Raw genomic sequence first — 16,330 nt, 5'->3', positions numbered from 1 at the left:
CCAGACCTGAGGTTACTAAGGAGGAACTCGGGCTGGAGAGACCGTGCTGTGCTGCAAGGATCAGGACCTGAGCTTGAAGCCCAATACACATGTAAGCAGCCAAGTTTAGCCATGTGCCTGTAGCCTTGGCACTGGGGGGATGAAGGCAAGAGCATGGCTGGGGTTGCTGGCTGCCAGTCTACCTCCAGGTTCAGTGAGAGACCCTGTCTCCAGAGAGTAAGTTGGAGACAGAGCAAGCCACCTAAAATCTTCCAAAGAGGTGCTGGTCCAACTCAGACCCGGTGTGAAGACGGTGAGGGGAGAGGAAGAAACAGCAGAAACTCGCTCTCCCAACATACTCAACTCTAAAGATGCCATAAAATGTTCCCTGGGCAAATCACTGTGATAACCTGTTCCTGAAGAAGACCTTCCCTCCACACCTGGGAACAGGCAGACCTAAACCATCAGAAGAACCAAACTCAAGCAAGTTTGGCAACTGGTACTGTGACTCTTCCTCTGCCTTCTGGACCAGTAAAATCAAAGGAAGACTGGTCCTCCAGAAAACACCACTGCAACTGTCTTTGACTACTTTGTGGGTTCTTGTTTCTTCCACCCTTTCAACCTCCTAACACAAGATAAGAGAGAAAAAGGACAGAGAGGAAAGGAAAGAGATCCCTGAATAAACCCGGGCAACAGTGTCATTAGACTATTCCCTGCTGACTAAGGGCAAGCTGGTCCTTCAGCTCCAGGGTATCTTCTTTCTTCTTCTTGTTTCTGCTTTTCACATAACTATTTAACAAACCATGACCAGCCCACTTCTAGGGGCCCTAGTATTTATATATCCCCCAGAGAAGTCGCCAGAATTCCAAATGTCACACAATCACAAAAACTATCTGCAGCTGGCAAAAACACGGCCCTACTAGAACATGAGGCAAATCATAGCTGCTGTGGACTATCTGAAACAGCCCACATCCCACACCTGGGATTAAAACAAAAACATATTCTTATAGTATTTCTCTGTGTGTGTGTGTGTGTGTGTGTTTAAAGAAACCAAAATTCCAAAATTCTCACTGCACACCACTACACCTATAGTCACAGAAGCTATCTCTACTTAGACTATTCATCCATCCATGCACACGTCCATCCATCGTCCATTCATCCATACATACATACATGCATACATCTGTGGAAAACTCTTGGTGCCACTTATAGAAATTTGGCAAGTACCTGTCACTGGGCTCCGATAAGAACATTCACACCTGGGTTAACATAAAGCTCAGGGAGAACGAAGCCTAGGAATGTGTCACACGCCTCTTATCTTGGTCATCCTGATTAGCCCCTAGAAACAGTGACCAGGGGGCTTTGTTTATTACCTCGTTTGATTACTCTGTCTTTGATCTAAGAACTGACCCTATTCTCTGCAAGTGCCTAGAATGGTATAAAAGTGGCTGGGAAAAAATAAACCTGCTTCAGCCTCAGCACTGGCTGGAGTCAGGTTATACTGTTGCCTAATTGTACTTTTCTTTTCAATCCTCCCTCCCTCTCTTGAGACCCTGTTGACTGACTAAGCTGGCTCTGTCATCCATCCATCTATCATCCATCCATGCATCCATCCATCCATGCATTCATCTATACACATCTATACATACATCCATGCATTCATCCACTAATGACACCAAAGAGGCTTTTGGGTGGCTTGCAGACATGGCTGCACAAATATAGCACAGCACCCATTTAAACACACACAAATAGAGAAACAAAGGCACAATACCCGCTCATGGGGTGGACGCATACCTCCACTGACAGTGGCTTCCATGGATGGGGGATAAAAGAGGAGCTCTTTGGACGAGGGTGTAACAGTGATTTTCTCTCCAGACCTGAAGGAGTGAGAAGAGTTCAGCGTGGCTGGTTGGCTCTGTCCCCGGAAGACAGACCACGCACGGCCCAAGCGCTTACCGGGCCCAGTAGGAGAAGTCGTAGGAGAAGGGGCCCTGTAACTCATCCACCATCTCCTGCCCAGGAGGCCGGGCCCTGCCTTCTTCGCCCTCTTCTTTGCCATTCTTCTCCCTCTCCTGCCTGCGAGTCTCGATCTCTGCCAGCTGCTGTTCCCTCCGCAGCTCCTGTGCAGACTTCAGAGGTCCCAAGACCAAGGCTGGCTCGCTGTCGATGGAAGACCTGGAGGAGACACAGGCAGGCTATGGGATGCGGAGCTCATCCTGCATTAGATGGGAACGTGACATTTCCACAACTGGGGAGTCATGAGCAAAAGCCAGACACCTTACAACAACATCACAGTGGCACACTCTTTTGTTCTAGAAACACAAATTAGGGAGCTGGAGAGATGGCTCAACAGCTGGTTGCTCTTCCAGAGAACCTAGGTTTGATTCCAGGACCTCTTCTGGCCTCTGCACGTACATAGTACAGACATACATGCACCCAAAACACCCCACATAAACTAAAATAAAAATATAATAATCACAAATTATTTAGCAAAAAAATAAAAACTAGGACTGGGAATGTACTTGCTTAACATGTAAACATGAGGATCTGAGTCCCCAAACCCAAATAGTCTTCAAAGCCAGTTATGTGGCAGCATGCTTAGAATCCCGGTGCTGGGGAGGCAGAGACAGGCAGACCCCATCAGACGGCCTAACCTGAGCAGCATGCTCCAGGCCAGTAAGAGGCCCTGGCTCAGACAAAGTATATGGCTCCTGAGGAACAACACCTAAGACTGGCTGCTGACCTCTACACACATGCACCTGCACATACATGTGTGCACCTGCACATACATGTCTGCACATACATGTGTGCACATACAAACTATAAAATAAATAAAGATGGAACATCAGCTGCAACACAGCAGCAGACACTAGCAGAAAGCCAGAATAGAAGACCCTGCAACTTGATGGAAAGCCACCCGCCTGCACTTGGTGCCTGGACGCATGACCCGGTCCTCTGCCCTTTTACACCACCTTTTACGAATCTGAAGAAGCAGGGAGCTAGGCAATGGTGGATCATGCCTTTAATCCCAGCACTCGGGAGGCAGAGGCAGGCGGATCTCTGAGTTTGAGACCAGTTTAATGCACAGATCAAGCTCAAGGACAGCCAGGGCTATGCAGAGAAACCCTGTACAGAAACAAAAAGAAAGGGAGGGAGGGAGCAAGGGAAGGAAGGAGGGAGGGAGGGAGGGAGGGAGGGAGGGAGGGAGGGAGGGAGGGAGGGAGGGAGGGAGGCAGGCAGGCACAGGCAGGCAGGCAGGCAAGCACAGGCAGGCAGGCAGGCAGGCAGGCAGGCAGGCACAGGCAGGCGAGCGTGATAACAGAAAAGGCACAGCAGACACCATGTAAGAAGAAAAGCAGCCGTTGTGGGCACAGTGAGCAGAGTGCCATGATGCTTGGTCAAGATCATTCTGGAACGGTGACAGTGGCAAAGAGTGGGAGAGTGGCCTAGGGTGAGGGTGGAGAGGCCTCAGGAAAGTGGGTCATGGTGGGGTGATGTCCCCTGGGGGAAAATTCACTGTGTGTTCAAGAGACGGCAAGATCAGAGAACCCAGGGCAGACAGGTCAGAAGGGGCCAGACGGGAAGCAGGGTCACACACCCTTCAAAGTCCTGTGTGGGCTCTGGGTGAGTCTGGGCTTCTCAGTGGAGGCAGGACTGACCTCCACAGCAGCAGAATCACTCTGGCCACTGCGTGGAGAGCACTGAGTCATGAGGCACAGCCAAGACAGAGTTGGAAGGACGGGAGGCTGCTGCAGAGGCTCAAAACCAGTGAGTGGGAACGGTGTGGACAGTCAAGTACTGGACCGGGAAGAGACCTGAACGTACTTTCACCGTAAAGGCAAAGCTTTGTTGAGTCGGCTGGACCAGGGGAAGCAGAGGACAATGACCAAGGAGCAGGAAAAGGACGGGAGCTGCCATTTCTGAACAAAGGGAGACTACAGGGCAGGTCGACTGACACAAGAGCCAGCAGCTGGGGTACAGCCTAGCAGGGTCAGGGTCCCCCAGAAGGGTCCAAGGGGTAATGTCCAGCCAGAAACACAGCTCACACTGTCTGTCAGCACAAGCCGGTGACAGAAGACTCCTCCACACACTCCCAAAGCTAAACAAGTTAATAATGAAGACGCATACCAGTGCCCTGGAGTCACTGTGACCAATGATGGACACTTAGCAAGCAGGATGAAGCCAGGGCACCCGAAGGGCCTGCACCCCAGAGACTCAGCAATGGACCCTCCCCACACTCAACCCTGTTCCCACCCAGCCAGCTCTGCTGTCAAAACGCTGCCAGTCTTCCCTGTCACAGGCTCAAAGGTCAGACTCAAACACGGTCACAGTCATACACTTATAGTTGTGTGTTTGCTTCAGTACCACAGGGTCATTTACAGCCCACGAAACCCTGGGCTGCAACCCTGACAATTCTCAATGGTATTGTTCTCAATGGCGCCATGTCACAGGCTGGGCATTTCATCTACGAACGATGCTGAGAGAGAAGGATCGATCACACAGCAAGTTCAAGGCCAGCTTGGACAACCTGACTGAAATGAAAGTTAAGGACTGTGGGTGTGGCTTGGTGTAGAGTCTGCTTAGCATGTGTAAGGTCCTGGGTTCTGGGTTCAATCCCTTGGACCAATAAACAAACATTACTCTGTGTTTGTGTGTGTTCGGGTACGCGTGTGGGGAACGTGTATACATGTATGTGTTTGTTTATGTGTTTATCTGTGTGTGCGTCTGTATGTACATATCTGTGGGTGTGGATGTGCACATGTATGTGTGTCTGAGTGGTGTCCTCAGCATCCATGACAGATGGGCAGGGATCTGGCTGGAGACAATGCCAACTCAACCAGATGAAGGGGGTGAGTTCCTCAGGGTTCATCTGTGTGAGACAGCCATGCTGCCCAAAGAAAACTGTGCTGTCAGATACACCTCACCAGCATGGAACATCCCTCAGCAAGGCCTGTCTCCCAAGGACCTTCTCCAACCTATACAGGAGCCATCGCAACTCAAGACCTCAAGAAAAGAGCTAAAGAAAATGAAGCAATTTTAAGTCACTAACGCGCTTGAATTACAGTGAACAAACCCTAGAAGATTTTTCCCTTAGCCAAAAAAAAAAAAAAAAAAAAAAGAAAAGAAACAATTAAGACTTAAGACAAAGACCCAGCTGTCAGGAAGCCCCTCCTCACGCAGTTGCTGTGTCACCAGAGTGTAAGAGAGGGAGGCCACCGGTGTACACACTTAGAGCAGCCCCCACTCCCCGGCCACAGCGGGCACCCATCTCACTTGATAGTCACTGTGACGTCCATCATTTTGTCAGTAATGATTGTTCCAAGAACATGGTGACGAATGGCTGTCAGCGTCAGGATACTGGGTGAAGACCTAGAAATCAAACAGACACTCTGCTAGCAGCAACCCCGAAGGGGTACTCCAAGGGGTCGCGGTACAGCCTTGGACCACACACACACACACACACACACAGAGAGAGAGAGAGAGAGAGAGAGAGAGAGAGAGAGAGAAAACAACCCATAGGCTGGAGTGGGTAAACTCAGGAAACCTCACAAGTACAATGTCCTAACTAGTTCTTTGTCACTTGACACAAGCGGGAATGGTTGAGGAAGTGCTCCCACTGGGCCGGCTGTGGGCAAGCCTGTGGTTCATTTTCTTGACTGATGGTTGACCTGGGAGGGCCCAGCTCACTGAGGACAGAGCCACACCCAGGCAGGTGGTCTGGAGTGAGTAAGGGAGCAGGCTGAGCAAGCCAAAGGAAGCAAGCCAGTCAACAGCACTCCTCCACGGCCTCTGCCTCCGCTCCTCCAGGTTCCTCCTTCAGTACCTGCCCTGACTTCCTTCCCTTCATGATGGACTGGGATTAGAACATACAAGCCATATAAGCCAACGGTTCCTTCCGAAGTTGGTCTGGTCATGGTGTTTACCACCACAATAGAAACCTAAAGAACACATCCACCAAAGATGCCAAACCTCCGGGCCCTCACTGATGGGAAGGAACTCAGGCTCAGGCCACCATGTTTATATTTTTAGAAGTGTGTGTGTGATCTACTGAGAATAAGGGTGTGATATTTTAAGAACAGAATTAGTTCAAAGACCATTTTTTAACAGCATGGCCCTCCCATCTGAATTTCCAGAACTCTATTATCGTTATTGTTGTGATTTTCACAGGGAGGGTGGAGCCCGTTGAATGGAACACACATGGGGTCAGAGGACAGCCTGTGAGTCCATTTTCTCCTTTCACCTTGACACAGTTTCCCGGTTTCGAACTCTGGTCTCCAAGCTGGCTCAGCAAACACCTTTACTCAGGGAGCCCTCTTGCCGGCCCGCCTCCATTAGGATATCAGAAAACCTATACCGAGATTTCACTCAAATGCCTAATCTTACCTCTTTCAAAGGAAAACAAACAAACGACACCCAACAGAAATACACCCGTGTGCCCGGGAACAGATGAAGAGACAAAAGAGTAAAGCACACACCCCCAAGGCACTCTGTCCCCAAGCTTACGTGTCATAGGTGTAAAAGGCTTGCTCAAACCGGTGGCAGGAGCGGGGAGTCACTTTGTACACACCTACAGAGAAAACCAAGTGTAACTGTCTGAGCCTAGAAGGCTCTGCCAGCACGCGTGCTCGCTAGGGAGGCAGCACGCCTCAGACTGAAAGCTTAAGCTTATCACAGACCTGAGGTAACGGGACTGCGAACACCGGGCGGGCTCTCCTGTGCCACGGGCCCCCTCCTTCTCACCCACTCAGGAGTGCTGACATTGTCGGGAACTCAATGACTCCCTGAGGCTGCACCTGCTCAGACGCAGGTAATGTGCAAAACGGCTACACACAGAGAATGTGCTACGTACACACAGTGGAATATAACTCAGCAGTGAAAAAGAACAAAGCACTGTTATACTACAATGTAGCTCAACTCCAAAACTATGCTACCTCTAAGAAGTCAAGGCTGAGATCAGGCGGAGGCATAAAACGTAACTAAGCTGTAGCCAGGGCTGGGTCTGTGGCCATGACTGAACAACCTGGTCAGCTTGCTGGCAAGCATGTATCACACATCTTAAGGGGATGTATGCTGTTTTTTTTGTTTTTTTGTTGTTTTTTTTTTGTGGTACTGGGGTAAGCTGAGGCTCTGAGAGCACACTGGGTTAGTGCTCCACCACTGAGCCCCGAAGCAGGTGAGCTTCACGCCCTGTAAACTCTATCTTGATCGAGCTGGAGCGGCCGTGGAGGATGGGAGGCAAGGCAGGACATCACATCACTGCAAAGATAGACTGCTGGCAGCAATGTCACTAACATCTCTGAGGGTTTTGGACCCGGGGTCTCCGACCTTCAGGCCCAGGCCGGCGCCACACTCCCACCTCCCAGGCTCACCAGGCTTGGACAGGCAGAAGCGGTTCACTCCCCTGGAGAGATTGTAAATCCCCACATTTTCAGGGCCATTTCCGTCCTGATGAAATTCCTGTAGGGCCAAAGGCAACATGGTGACTCATGGGGAAAGACACTACGGTGATTGAGAATATTTCAGTGGGGCTGGGAAGATGGCTCAGCAGTTAAAAGCATTGGCTGCTCTTCCCGAAGTCCTAAGTTCAATTCCCACATGGTAGCTCACAACCATCTATAAAGAGAACTGATGCTCTCAAATACAGGTGAACATACGGACACAGCAACTCCTACATTAAAAAAAAAAAAAAAAGATTTCCATTTCTGAACTAGCCATCATGTTGGCCCATTATTCATGTAAACAACTGGGTGCCACAAGAAAACTGCAAACCTTCAAAAACTTATGACTGAAATGTGCTATTTGCACTCAGTCAGCTCCTGTGTACAGAGTGGCTGCTCTGGGTCAGACTCAGGTCAGGACCCTTGAGGAGGGCAGAGTGACCTTTTAATTTGGGAAATCAGTGGTTTCAGACAGAATGTAAAGCAGAGAGGCCAAGGCAGTGAGCAGAGGGGCCACCCGCCACAGAGAAGTGTTCCGGAGCTCTGGGGCCCTAACCTTGGGCCCCCGTCTTGGGAGGAAACAGTAGCTGGGCCTCAATGGTGAAGAAGGCTCAGCTCCTCGGGCACAGGGATGCACATGTGAAAGGCCAGCGCAGCAGAGACAAGCAGCTCAGCTAGGACTGAGAAACAAGTGCCACTGGGGCCCTGGGGACCAGTGCACAGGGAGGAAAGGCAGCCTTCCTTACACAGTTCAGACATAGTCTAGAGAGAGCAGAAATCTACAGGGCTTAGGGGGAGGGGTGTCTGTTAGCTGACTCTTGACTGTACAGCAACCCATCCCTGGAATAAAAAGGGTACTTCGGGGTTTGTAGCAGCTGAGGCAGCAGCCTGGCCTTGGAGACACCGGCTCGGGTCCTACCAGTGTCACAAGCAGCCATGCTGTTGCCATCCGCCCAGCTCTCTGGTGGGATCCAACAATGACATTTGCTCCTACCCCTAAGGAACGACAGAGATCATCCCTGAAGCCCCCGTGCCTGCGGCCAAGCAGACAGGCACTGGCCTGCACTCCACTGAGGGAAGCGGGCGACAGAAAGTGCGAGGCCAGCCTGGGCAATGCAGCACAACTCAGCCTCAAAACCAGAAAGAGAAAAGGTGGGAGGGGGCTGGGCAGTTAAGAGCACTGGCTGCTCTTCCCGAGAACCTGGTTCTGATTCCTCCGTGGAGACTCACAGCCATTAGTAACTCCAGCCCTAGAGGATCCATGCCCACATCTGGCTTCCACAAACACAGCACACAGGTAATACAGACACACATAGGCACAACACCCACATACACAAAAGAAAAAAAAACAATAATCTAGGCCAGCTGCGGTTCCGCCCTCTTTAATCCCAGCACTAGGGAGGGCAAGGCATTTGGATCTGCTAAGTTTTGAGCCAGCCTGGTCTACATGGTGAGTTCCAGGACAATCAGGGCTACATAATAGAGAAAGCTGATCTCAAAAACAAACAAACAAAACAAAAACCAAAAAACAACAACAACAAAATAATAATAACTTTAAAAATGGTTTAAGGACCAGACATACAACTCAGCAGTAACCGTTGGCCCAGCATGTCTGAAACCCTGGGTTTGGTCCACAGAACTGCAAAACGAAAATAAAAGGAAAACAAGAGAAGAAGCGAGTGAGTGCGCTCTGCCCACAGGAAGCAGCCTAGAGAACTCAGCTGCACTAGTCAACAGTGTACTGGGCACACCACAGAAATGCTACACACAGCACAGCTTGCTGACCTCCCACAGCCTGAGGAGCGGGCACTGTGATCCCAACGCGGCAGGAAGAGACAAGACCACGCAGCCGCACCGCACCACACCGAGCTGCCCAGCTGCCCACGGGCTGAGGAGGACCTGTAACACTGCAGGCTGAGGATGCCTTCCCTGGCAGGTGGGAACCCAGGGTAGAAAAGGGAACTTGGCTTAACTGTCATTACACTCTTGCTGTGCCAGGCTCCAGCAATTGCTATAAGCCATTTACTTCTCTCTCTCTCTCTCTCTCTCCCTCTCTCTCTCTCTCTCTCTCTCATTCTCTCTCTCTCTCTCTGTGTGTGTGTGTGTGTGTGTGTGTGTGTGTGTGTGTGTAGACCAGAGGGTAACTTGCAGGATTTGAGGCTGAGCCGTCTTGCCCGCCCCGCTGGGCACTCTCTCTGAGGCTGAGCCGTCTTGCCCGCCCCGCTGGGCACTCTCTCTGAGGCTGAGCCGTCTTGCCTGCCCCGCTGGGCCCTCTCTCTGAGGCTGAGCTGTCTTGCCCGCCCCGCTGGGCACTCTCTCTGAGGTCCCTCAGAAGCAGCACATACCAGAGTGATGGCGTGTGAGAGTGCGCAGCGCAGCATGTAACCGGTCTGCCTGAACTCCACCGCAGACACGTCGTCCTCCAGCACTTCCACTTCCAGACTCTTGTTCCTCCAGCACCAGTCCTCATGCATGATGCTTACTGCAAAGCCAACACATGGGGCTGGGGCCTCACGGTGCCGGGCAACTAGGGGCCTGCAGCACTGAGCAACTGGGGACCTGCTAGCTAGCTGCAGAGGAGTACACATGTACTAAACACAGAATTGTGCACTTTAATCCTAGTACTCTGAAGGCTGAAGTACAAGGATTAAGAGTTCAAAGCCAGCCTGTCACCGCAGGTATCTGTAGAGAGACCGGAGGACCTCACTTGACCGCCATCGCAAACCCTACAAGTTTCTGAGTGCTTAGCCCGAGCGTCAAGCCCTGGAGGCCCCGCTTCCTCAGCTCAGTACCCTGTCTAAAAAGAAAATACACTTTACATAAAAATACCTAAGCAGGAAGCAATGTTCAGGGCAGGTCGCTGCCAAAGAAAAACTGACATCAGTGGCCACTGTCACCACAAATAAGGAAATCCATCTAGGCAGAAGATGCCAGGTTACAAGATATTCATGGGCCGCTACACTTTTTGTAAATTGTCTGACTTTTGTTGTTGTTTTGGCAAATTTCAAACTCCTTGACTCAAAAGACTCTCCCTCCTCCGCCCGCCCGGCACCCGGATTCTAGTCAGCTTTGCGGGTCTGGGCTTCTGGACTCTGCCAGGGAACTGTGAGCAGCAACAGTCATACGAGCTCATGGGCACGTCAGGACTCTGTGAAACTAAAGAAACAGGCAGCCAGCTCTTTCTGAGACAGAGAAACACAAGCCCCCAAGAGAAAAGTCTACCTCACTAGGTAGAAGTCTAGTCCCTGCCACCAGCTGCAAGCTGCTCTTCAAAACAGAGGCAAGAGCTGGCTTACCGAGGGCAGGAAGGGCACCAGCGTGGGGCCCTGCCCTGCCGACCAGGCCCTGTGCTCTGCCTCTTAGTCTCTCCTTGAGAAAGGCCACTGTACCGTTTCAAGGGTAAGGTATCGGTCAGGGGAGGAGAAAGAATGACTGGGCAAGGTCACTCTAGCTAGGCCTAAGTGGCAGACATGAGAACAGAACTATCGTGCTCCTTCTGGCATTTAGAAATAAAACAGTTTTTGCCAGGCACCGTCCCAGAGCACATGCAGGGCAGAACCTCTGTGACAAAGGAGCTAACTTGGCAGGTAAGGTCCTGGGACAGAGTTCCCTAGGAGAGGCCTACAGTAAGCCCACAGAGGAGCAGGCTTGGGAGAGCGAGCTCCTGAGAGTATCAGGCCCCATCTTACTTTTGTATCTCCCAGGCAGAACTTTGTCAAAGGTGAAAGTCATGGAGTTGACTTTGCCTGAGAGCTGGAGGCTGCGTTTCTCACCCTGGCGGCTCAGGGACTGCAGGGTCACCAACAGGTCACCGCAGGTATCTGTAGAGGAGAGACCGGAGGACCTCACTTGACTGCCATCGCAAACCCTACAAGCTTCTGAGTGCTTAGCCTGAGCGTCAAGCCCTGGAGGCCCCGCTTCCTAAGCTCGGTACAGTGAGTGACCCAGTTCCCAGCACCCCGAGGCTGTGGTCAGCAGCAGGCAGTGACGCCCTGGCAGGGGGTCGGGCCCTCCTCTACACCTCTGCTCAGCCCCTGCAGACCTACCAAGACAGGATGGGACAGACCACCTTTCTCTCCACCCCCTTCAGAACCGCCTGGGCCCAGCTCCTCCCACTGCCCACTCTGAACTAGAGGCTCTCACGTGCAGTTGATACCTTACCCAGACAGGAGACTTTCCCGGAAACCGATGCCAGAAACTGCACGAAGGCCACATCCATCACAGGCCTGTTGGTCACAGTGAGGGGGAATACCTGCGGCTTCAACATCAGCCCTGCTCTGGTCTCAGCCTCGGGTACCACCACCTGTGAGCACACGAGACACTGGAGCAGGGCGTCTCAGCCTTCCTCACGGTGTGGCGTCCCCAACCATAACTTACTCTTGTTGCTACCTCACAACCGTAATTCTGCTGCTGTTATGAATCATAATGCAAGTATCTGCATTTTCCAATGGTCTTAGGTGGCCCCTGTGAGAGGGTCACTCAACCCCAAAGAGGTCACAGCCCACAGGCCCACAGGTTGAGAACTGCTACACTAGAGGTTGCAGGGAACAGCTCTCCCTCGGCCTACGAGGTGCTAGAAGCTTCACCTGAGCCTCAAGCTAAGCAGACAGTGAAGGGTGAAGGTTGTAATCACAGCAAACCTAAGAAGTAATATTTTTATAGTAACACAGTCCTAGCCGGGCACAGCAGCACCAGCCTGCAATCCACATTCAGGAGGCCGAGGCACAAGGAACACCCAAGGCCCGAGTCAGCCTGGGCTGTGTGAAACCAAGTCTCAGAGAGAGGCTGTGTCTGATGCCTCCCGAGGCGCCTGCAGAATTAGCTCACTCTTTTTCCATGTACTTTTCTTTTTCTTTTCCTTTTTTACGATTTTATTTATTTTATGTATGTGAGTACACTGTAGCTGTCTTCAGACACACCAGAAGAGGGCATCAGACCCCATTACATATGGTTGTGAGCCACCATGAGGTTGCTAGGAATTGAACTCAAGACCTCTGGAAGAACAGTCAGTGCTCTTAACTGCTGAGCCATCATCTCTCCAGCCTGTACTTATTTTCTTGTGCGTTGCTTTAAGACAGAGACTACGTGGCCCGGGCTAGCCTGAACTTCACAGTCCTGTTTCAGCCTCCCCAGGGCTGGGCCTGCAGATATGAGCCATCACACCTGGCTCCCTTTTCTCTGAGTGACAGGACAGACGTCCCCTATTTTACCAGCAGTAAGGAATTGCCCAACTCCAACATCTGATGGAATCTCTGCAGGATGCCACTGTGGCTACCTTCAGACAAGTTGTGCCGGTGACGGCCCATCTCCACTTGTTCCTACAGAAGGAAGGGCTCACTCTAGAGGACCCACGCTTAGGGGACACTCCTAGGCCTCCCTCCCTAGAGCTGGGAGCAGGGCTGATTTGATTGGCAAGCCCTGTCAGCTACAGATACATGGTCTATCCAAAGAGGACAGGGCCACTGCACCAGAAGGTGAACAGGGCAAACTTCTGGCTGTGTTGTCGCTCAGCCCAGCTGCGCTCAGGGCAACTCCCTTGTGGGGAAACTCCAGGCCAGGGGCTGCCCTGCTTCTCTGCCTGATTGGGCAGGCTCCCTAGGCCTGTTAGCTGTCCTGGAGTCAGGGCTCCTCCCTGGCCTTCAGGCTCTCAGAAGCTTCAAGAGCTAGCTTTGCTCTGTTCTTGGCCTCATGGACATCCTAGAGCAGCCAGAGCCCAGGGAGGTACAAGAGCTCACTCCCAACCCTGCACCTACAGCCAGTGAGAAAGGGCAGGCCTCTCTGTTCACAGCATCCATGGGCTGTGAGATCAGCTGGACATCAGGAGGAAGGAAATGAAAGGCTCCTTGTGCCCCGCTATAGCTCCTAACACTCTGGAAAACCCTTGCTCTTTCAGTTTGGGGGCCGGTGGGCATGTGAGTGTATGGAGACCAGAGACCACCTTGGGTGTTGTTTGCTCAGAAGCTATCTAGCTTGTTCAAAATTAGATGGAATCTCTCACTGGCCTGGAGCTTACTCCAGTAAGCAAGTCTGGCTGGCCAGTGAACCCAGGGACCAGCCTGTCTCTGCCTGCCCAGCCCTGGAATGACGAGCTCCTGCCAGCACATCTGGCTTTTCATATGGACTCTGGGGATGAGAGAGCCTTATCAGCAGTCATTCTATTGCCTGAGCCACTTCCCAGCCTTCCCAGCCCTCCGACACTATAAACCAAACCCATCATGTACCTGGACTTTGTAGGCCCCTGGTTTTGCTTTAAAGCAAAATGATCCATGGGCATCGCTGTCCACAGTGAGCAAAGCCTTGTCCTTGTCTTGGGAGGACAGGACCACTCTGTATTTACTCATCTGCTTGATGGTGTCGGGGGAGCGGACGATGGCGATCTGACCACAGATGCTGAACCTGCAGGGAGAAGCCTGATCATCCCAGCAAGACTCACACGCAGCAGGCAGGTTCCCAGGACCCGAGACAAGTGCCCTCTGGACCCACTGTAGACTCTGTGACATTCACTTTCAGGGGCCACCTGCCAAAGTCTGCACTGGGCCCAGGGCAGAGCTATGGATGAACTGGGTAGCGTGAGCCCCTATCCCCACGGCTGCAGAGACCATCTGCAGGAAAAACTGCTTCAGATAACCCAATCACTACAGCAGCCTGGGCTACCTCTCAAAAGGAGAGTGGTCAGCTGTCTGCAAAACAATACCATTAACAGACCATAAGAATACCAAAGGGTCTTCCTCGTTTACAGTTAGGTGGCCCTCAACTGAACTCCTCAGGAGTTGGAAGCCACAAATGCCTCTCACAGAGGCGGAAGGACCCTGCGGACAGGAGTGACTTGGATTCCAGATTCCGGGTGAGTAGTCCCTCTGAGAAACACAGAGCAGGCCCTGCCGCTTCGGACACAGCAATACTGAAGAACTTTCTCCTCTGACAGTCACGGGCCAGACTGACTACTGTAGAAGCGTGTCTGTCCCAACTGGATCATCAGGGAAGAGATAAAGAAATGGTTGCAGAGCTGGAAAGATGCTCAGGGGATAAGAGCACATGCTACCGTGTAGAGCACAGACATCCCAAAGAAACTCAGGACAAATGACTGAGGTGCCAACTAACATATCAAGGCAGATGCTGGCTGCCAGGCTCTCAGCCAGGCTCTCCCAGCTAGTCCAAAGTCCTGTCTCCTCTCGGTACTCCCCACCCTCCCCCTACCCTTTTTGGCTCCTTCAAATCCCCACTTCTCTTTCCTATATAACCCAGCCATTTGGTTCAATGAGAGCCCACAGGCTCTCTTGGTTCTTTTGGCCTCTCTCTATTCTCTCTTCTCTCCCTCATCCCCTCCATGGCCTGATCTATTCTGCTGACCATGTTCAGCCTGGACTCTTCCAGAAACCTCTGGCTGTTCTCTTCTCACATCTACAATAAAGAACTTGGTCAGGTCTTCATTTTCATTCAAGTCCAACTCCAGGAGACCTGGTGTCCTTTTCTGAGACCTGGTACCCTTTTCTGCCCTCCACAGGCACCATTTACATATGTGCATATATGTGTGCATACATACACACACACACACACACACACACACACACACAGGGTGGGGGAGGAGCGAGGAGAGAGACTGACTCATACATAAATGAGTAAATGTAATAAAATTTTAAAAAATTAAATAGGGGCTGGGGAGATGGCTCAGCAGTTAAGAGCACTACCTGCTCTTGCAGAGGACCTGGGTTCAATTCCTGCCACCCACAGGGCAGCTCACAACTGTTTGCAACTCCAGTTCCAGGGGACAAACACCCCCTTCTGGCCTCTGAGGGCATGGCACAAACATGGTGTATAGACATACATGCAAGCAAGACACACGCATATAAATAAATGTTAAGTATTTTTAAAATGTGTTTTTATAAATAATTTAAAAATAAATAAAAAAGGCAAGGAACACCAATGCATTAAGGAGGGGCATATGAAGCTCAGAGGTAATACGTCTGCCTGTGCACAAAGGTCTAGGTTTGTGTCCCAACACCATCCAAAAATAAATGCAAATGTGCTTGCTTGGTCTCTGGGTTCCTCCGAAAAAGCAACAAGCTCTTCCAAAGATGTTCAAATGTCTTGTTTTCTTAACTTTAGTTCAAATACTATACTTTAAATAAGAAACTTATCACACACACACACACACACACACACACACACACCAGCCTGTCAGTATGTGCTCACTGACTCTCTGCATCCGATCATCTATCAAGTCCATCTGCTTCTCCTCTCCTCTCCTGCCAGCCCCTGGCTAAGACACCTCCAACTCTCATCTCTTCCAGACAACTGCCATGGGCCCCTATCTGCACCTCTGCCAACACCCTGGCTCCCCACCAATTCCTACTCACCCACCCAGAAGCCAGAAAAAAAAAAAAAAAAAAGAATTCAAATGCCACATCTCCATCAGGCGCTTGCTGACCCAATGGTCTCAGTGGGCAAGACTGCCCTTACCCACTTAGCAAACCAGCCCAGGCCACCCGTATGCCAATCATCTGGATGTACACAGATCCAATCTGGGAGATTGTGTGCCACCTAGTGGTCATGTGACACCAAACTTGAACCCTCATCACCTGTCTGGAACACCACCTCTCATTGGCTGTGAGCCTCTAAATGTCTGTCCATCCTGTCCTTGCTGTACATATCAGTGACTAAGTGATGAACTCTGCCAATGACCAGAAATGCCTCCTAGCACACCCCACATCCACCACTGTCAGCGCACCCCACAAAGCCCTCAGGGTCACACAGGAAAGTACTCTCAGGGAGGGAGAACTTCAGAAATCTTTTGCTAACATAGATGGACAGATAAGACAGACAGACAGACAGACAGACATTTCTTTATTGTGTTTGTACATATGTGGAAGTCTGGGAGGGACAACCTGTCTGAGTCTGTTCTCATCTTCCAG

General features: G+C 51.3%; 1 protein-coding gene across 1 annotated transcript in view; it reads right to left on the bottom strand.

Annotated features, from left to right (window-relative positions):
- Positions 1-16,330, bottom strand: part of Nomo1 (nodal modulator 1) — a 50,517-nt gene that overhangs the window by 15,897 nt on the left and 18,290 nt on the right. The window contains exons 12-20 of the mRNA NM_153057.4: positions 13,640-13,814; positions 11,580-11,721; positions 11,108-11,239; positions 9,764-9,900; positions 7,350-7,437; positions 6,484-6,547; positions 5,254-5,349; positions 1,936-2,154; positions 1,774-1,856 (exon numbers count right to left, since the gene is read on the bottom strand). Coding sequence (NP_694697.3) covers positions 1,774-1,856; positions 1,936-2,154; positions 5,254-5,349; positions 6,484-6,547; positions 7,350-7,437; positions 9,764-9,900; positions 11,108-11,239; positions 11,580-11,721; positions 13,640-13,814 — 1,136 coding nt within the window. The remainder of the gene's footprint in view (positions 1-1,773; positions 1,857-1,935; positions 2,155-5,253; positions 5,350-6,483; positions 6,548-7,349; positions 7,438-9,763; positions 9,901-11,107; positions 11,240-11,579; positions 11,722-13,639; positions 13,815-16,330) is intronic.

The sequence above is a fragment of the Mus musculus genome, chromosome 7 (genome assembly GCF_000001635.26).
Source record: "Mus musculus strain C57BL/6J chromosome 7, GRCm38.p6 C57BL/6J".
NCBI classification, from domain to species: Eukaryota; Metazoa; Chordata; class Mammalia; order Rodentia; family Muridae; genus Mus; species Mus musculus.
The sequence above is the reverse complement of the archived record's forward strand: the minus strand, read 5'-3'. Positions and strand labels throughout refer to the sequence as shown.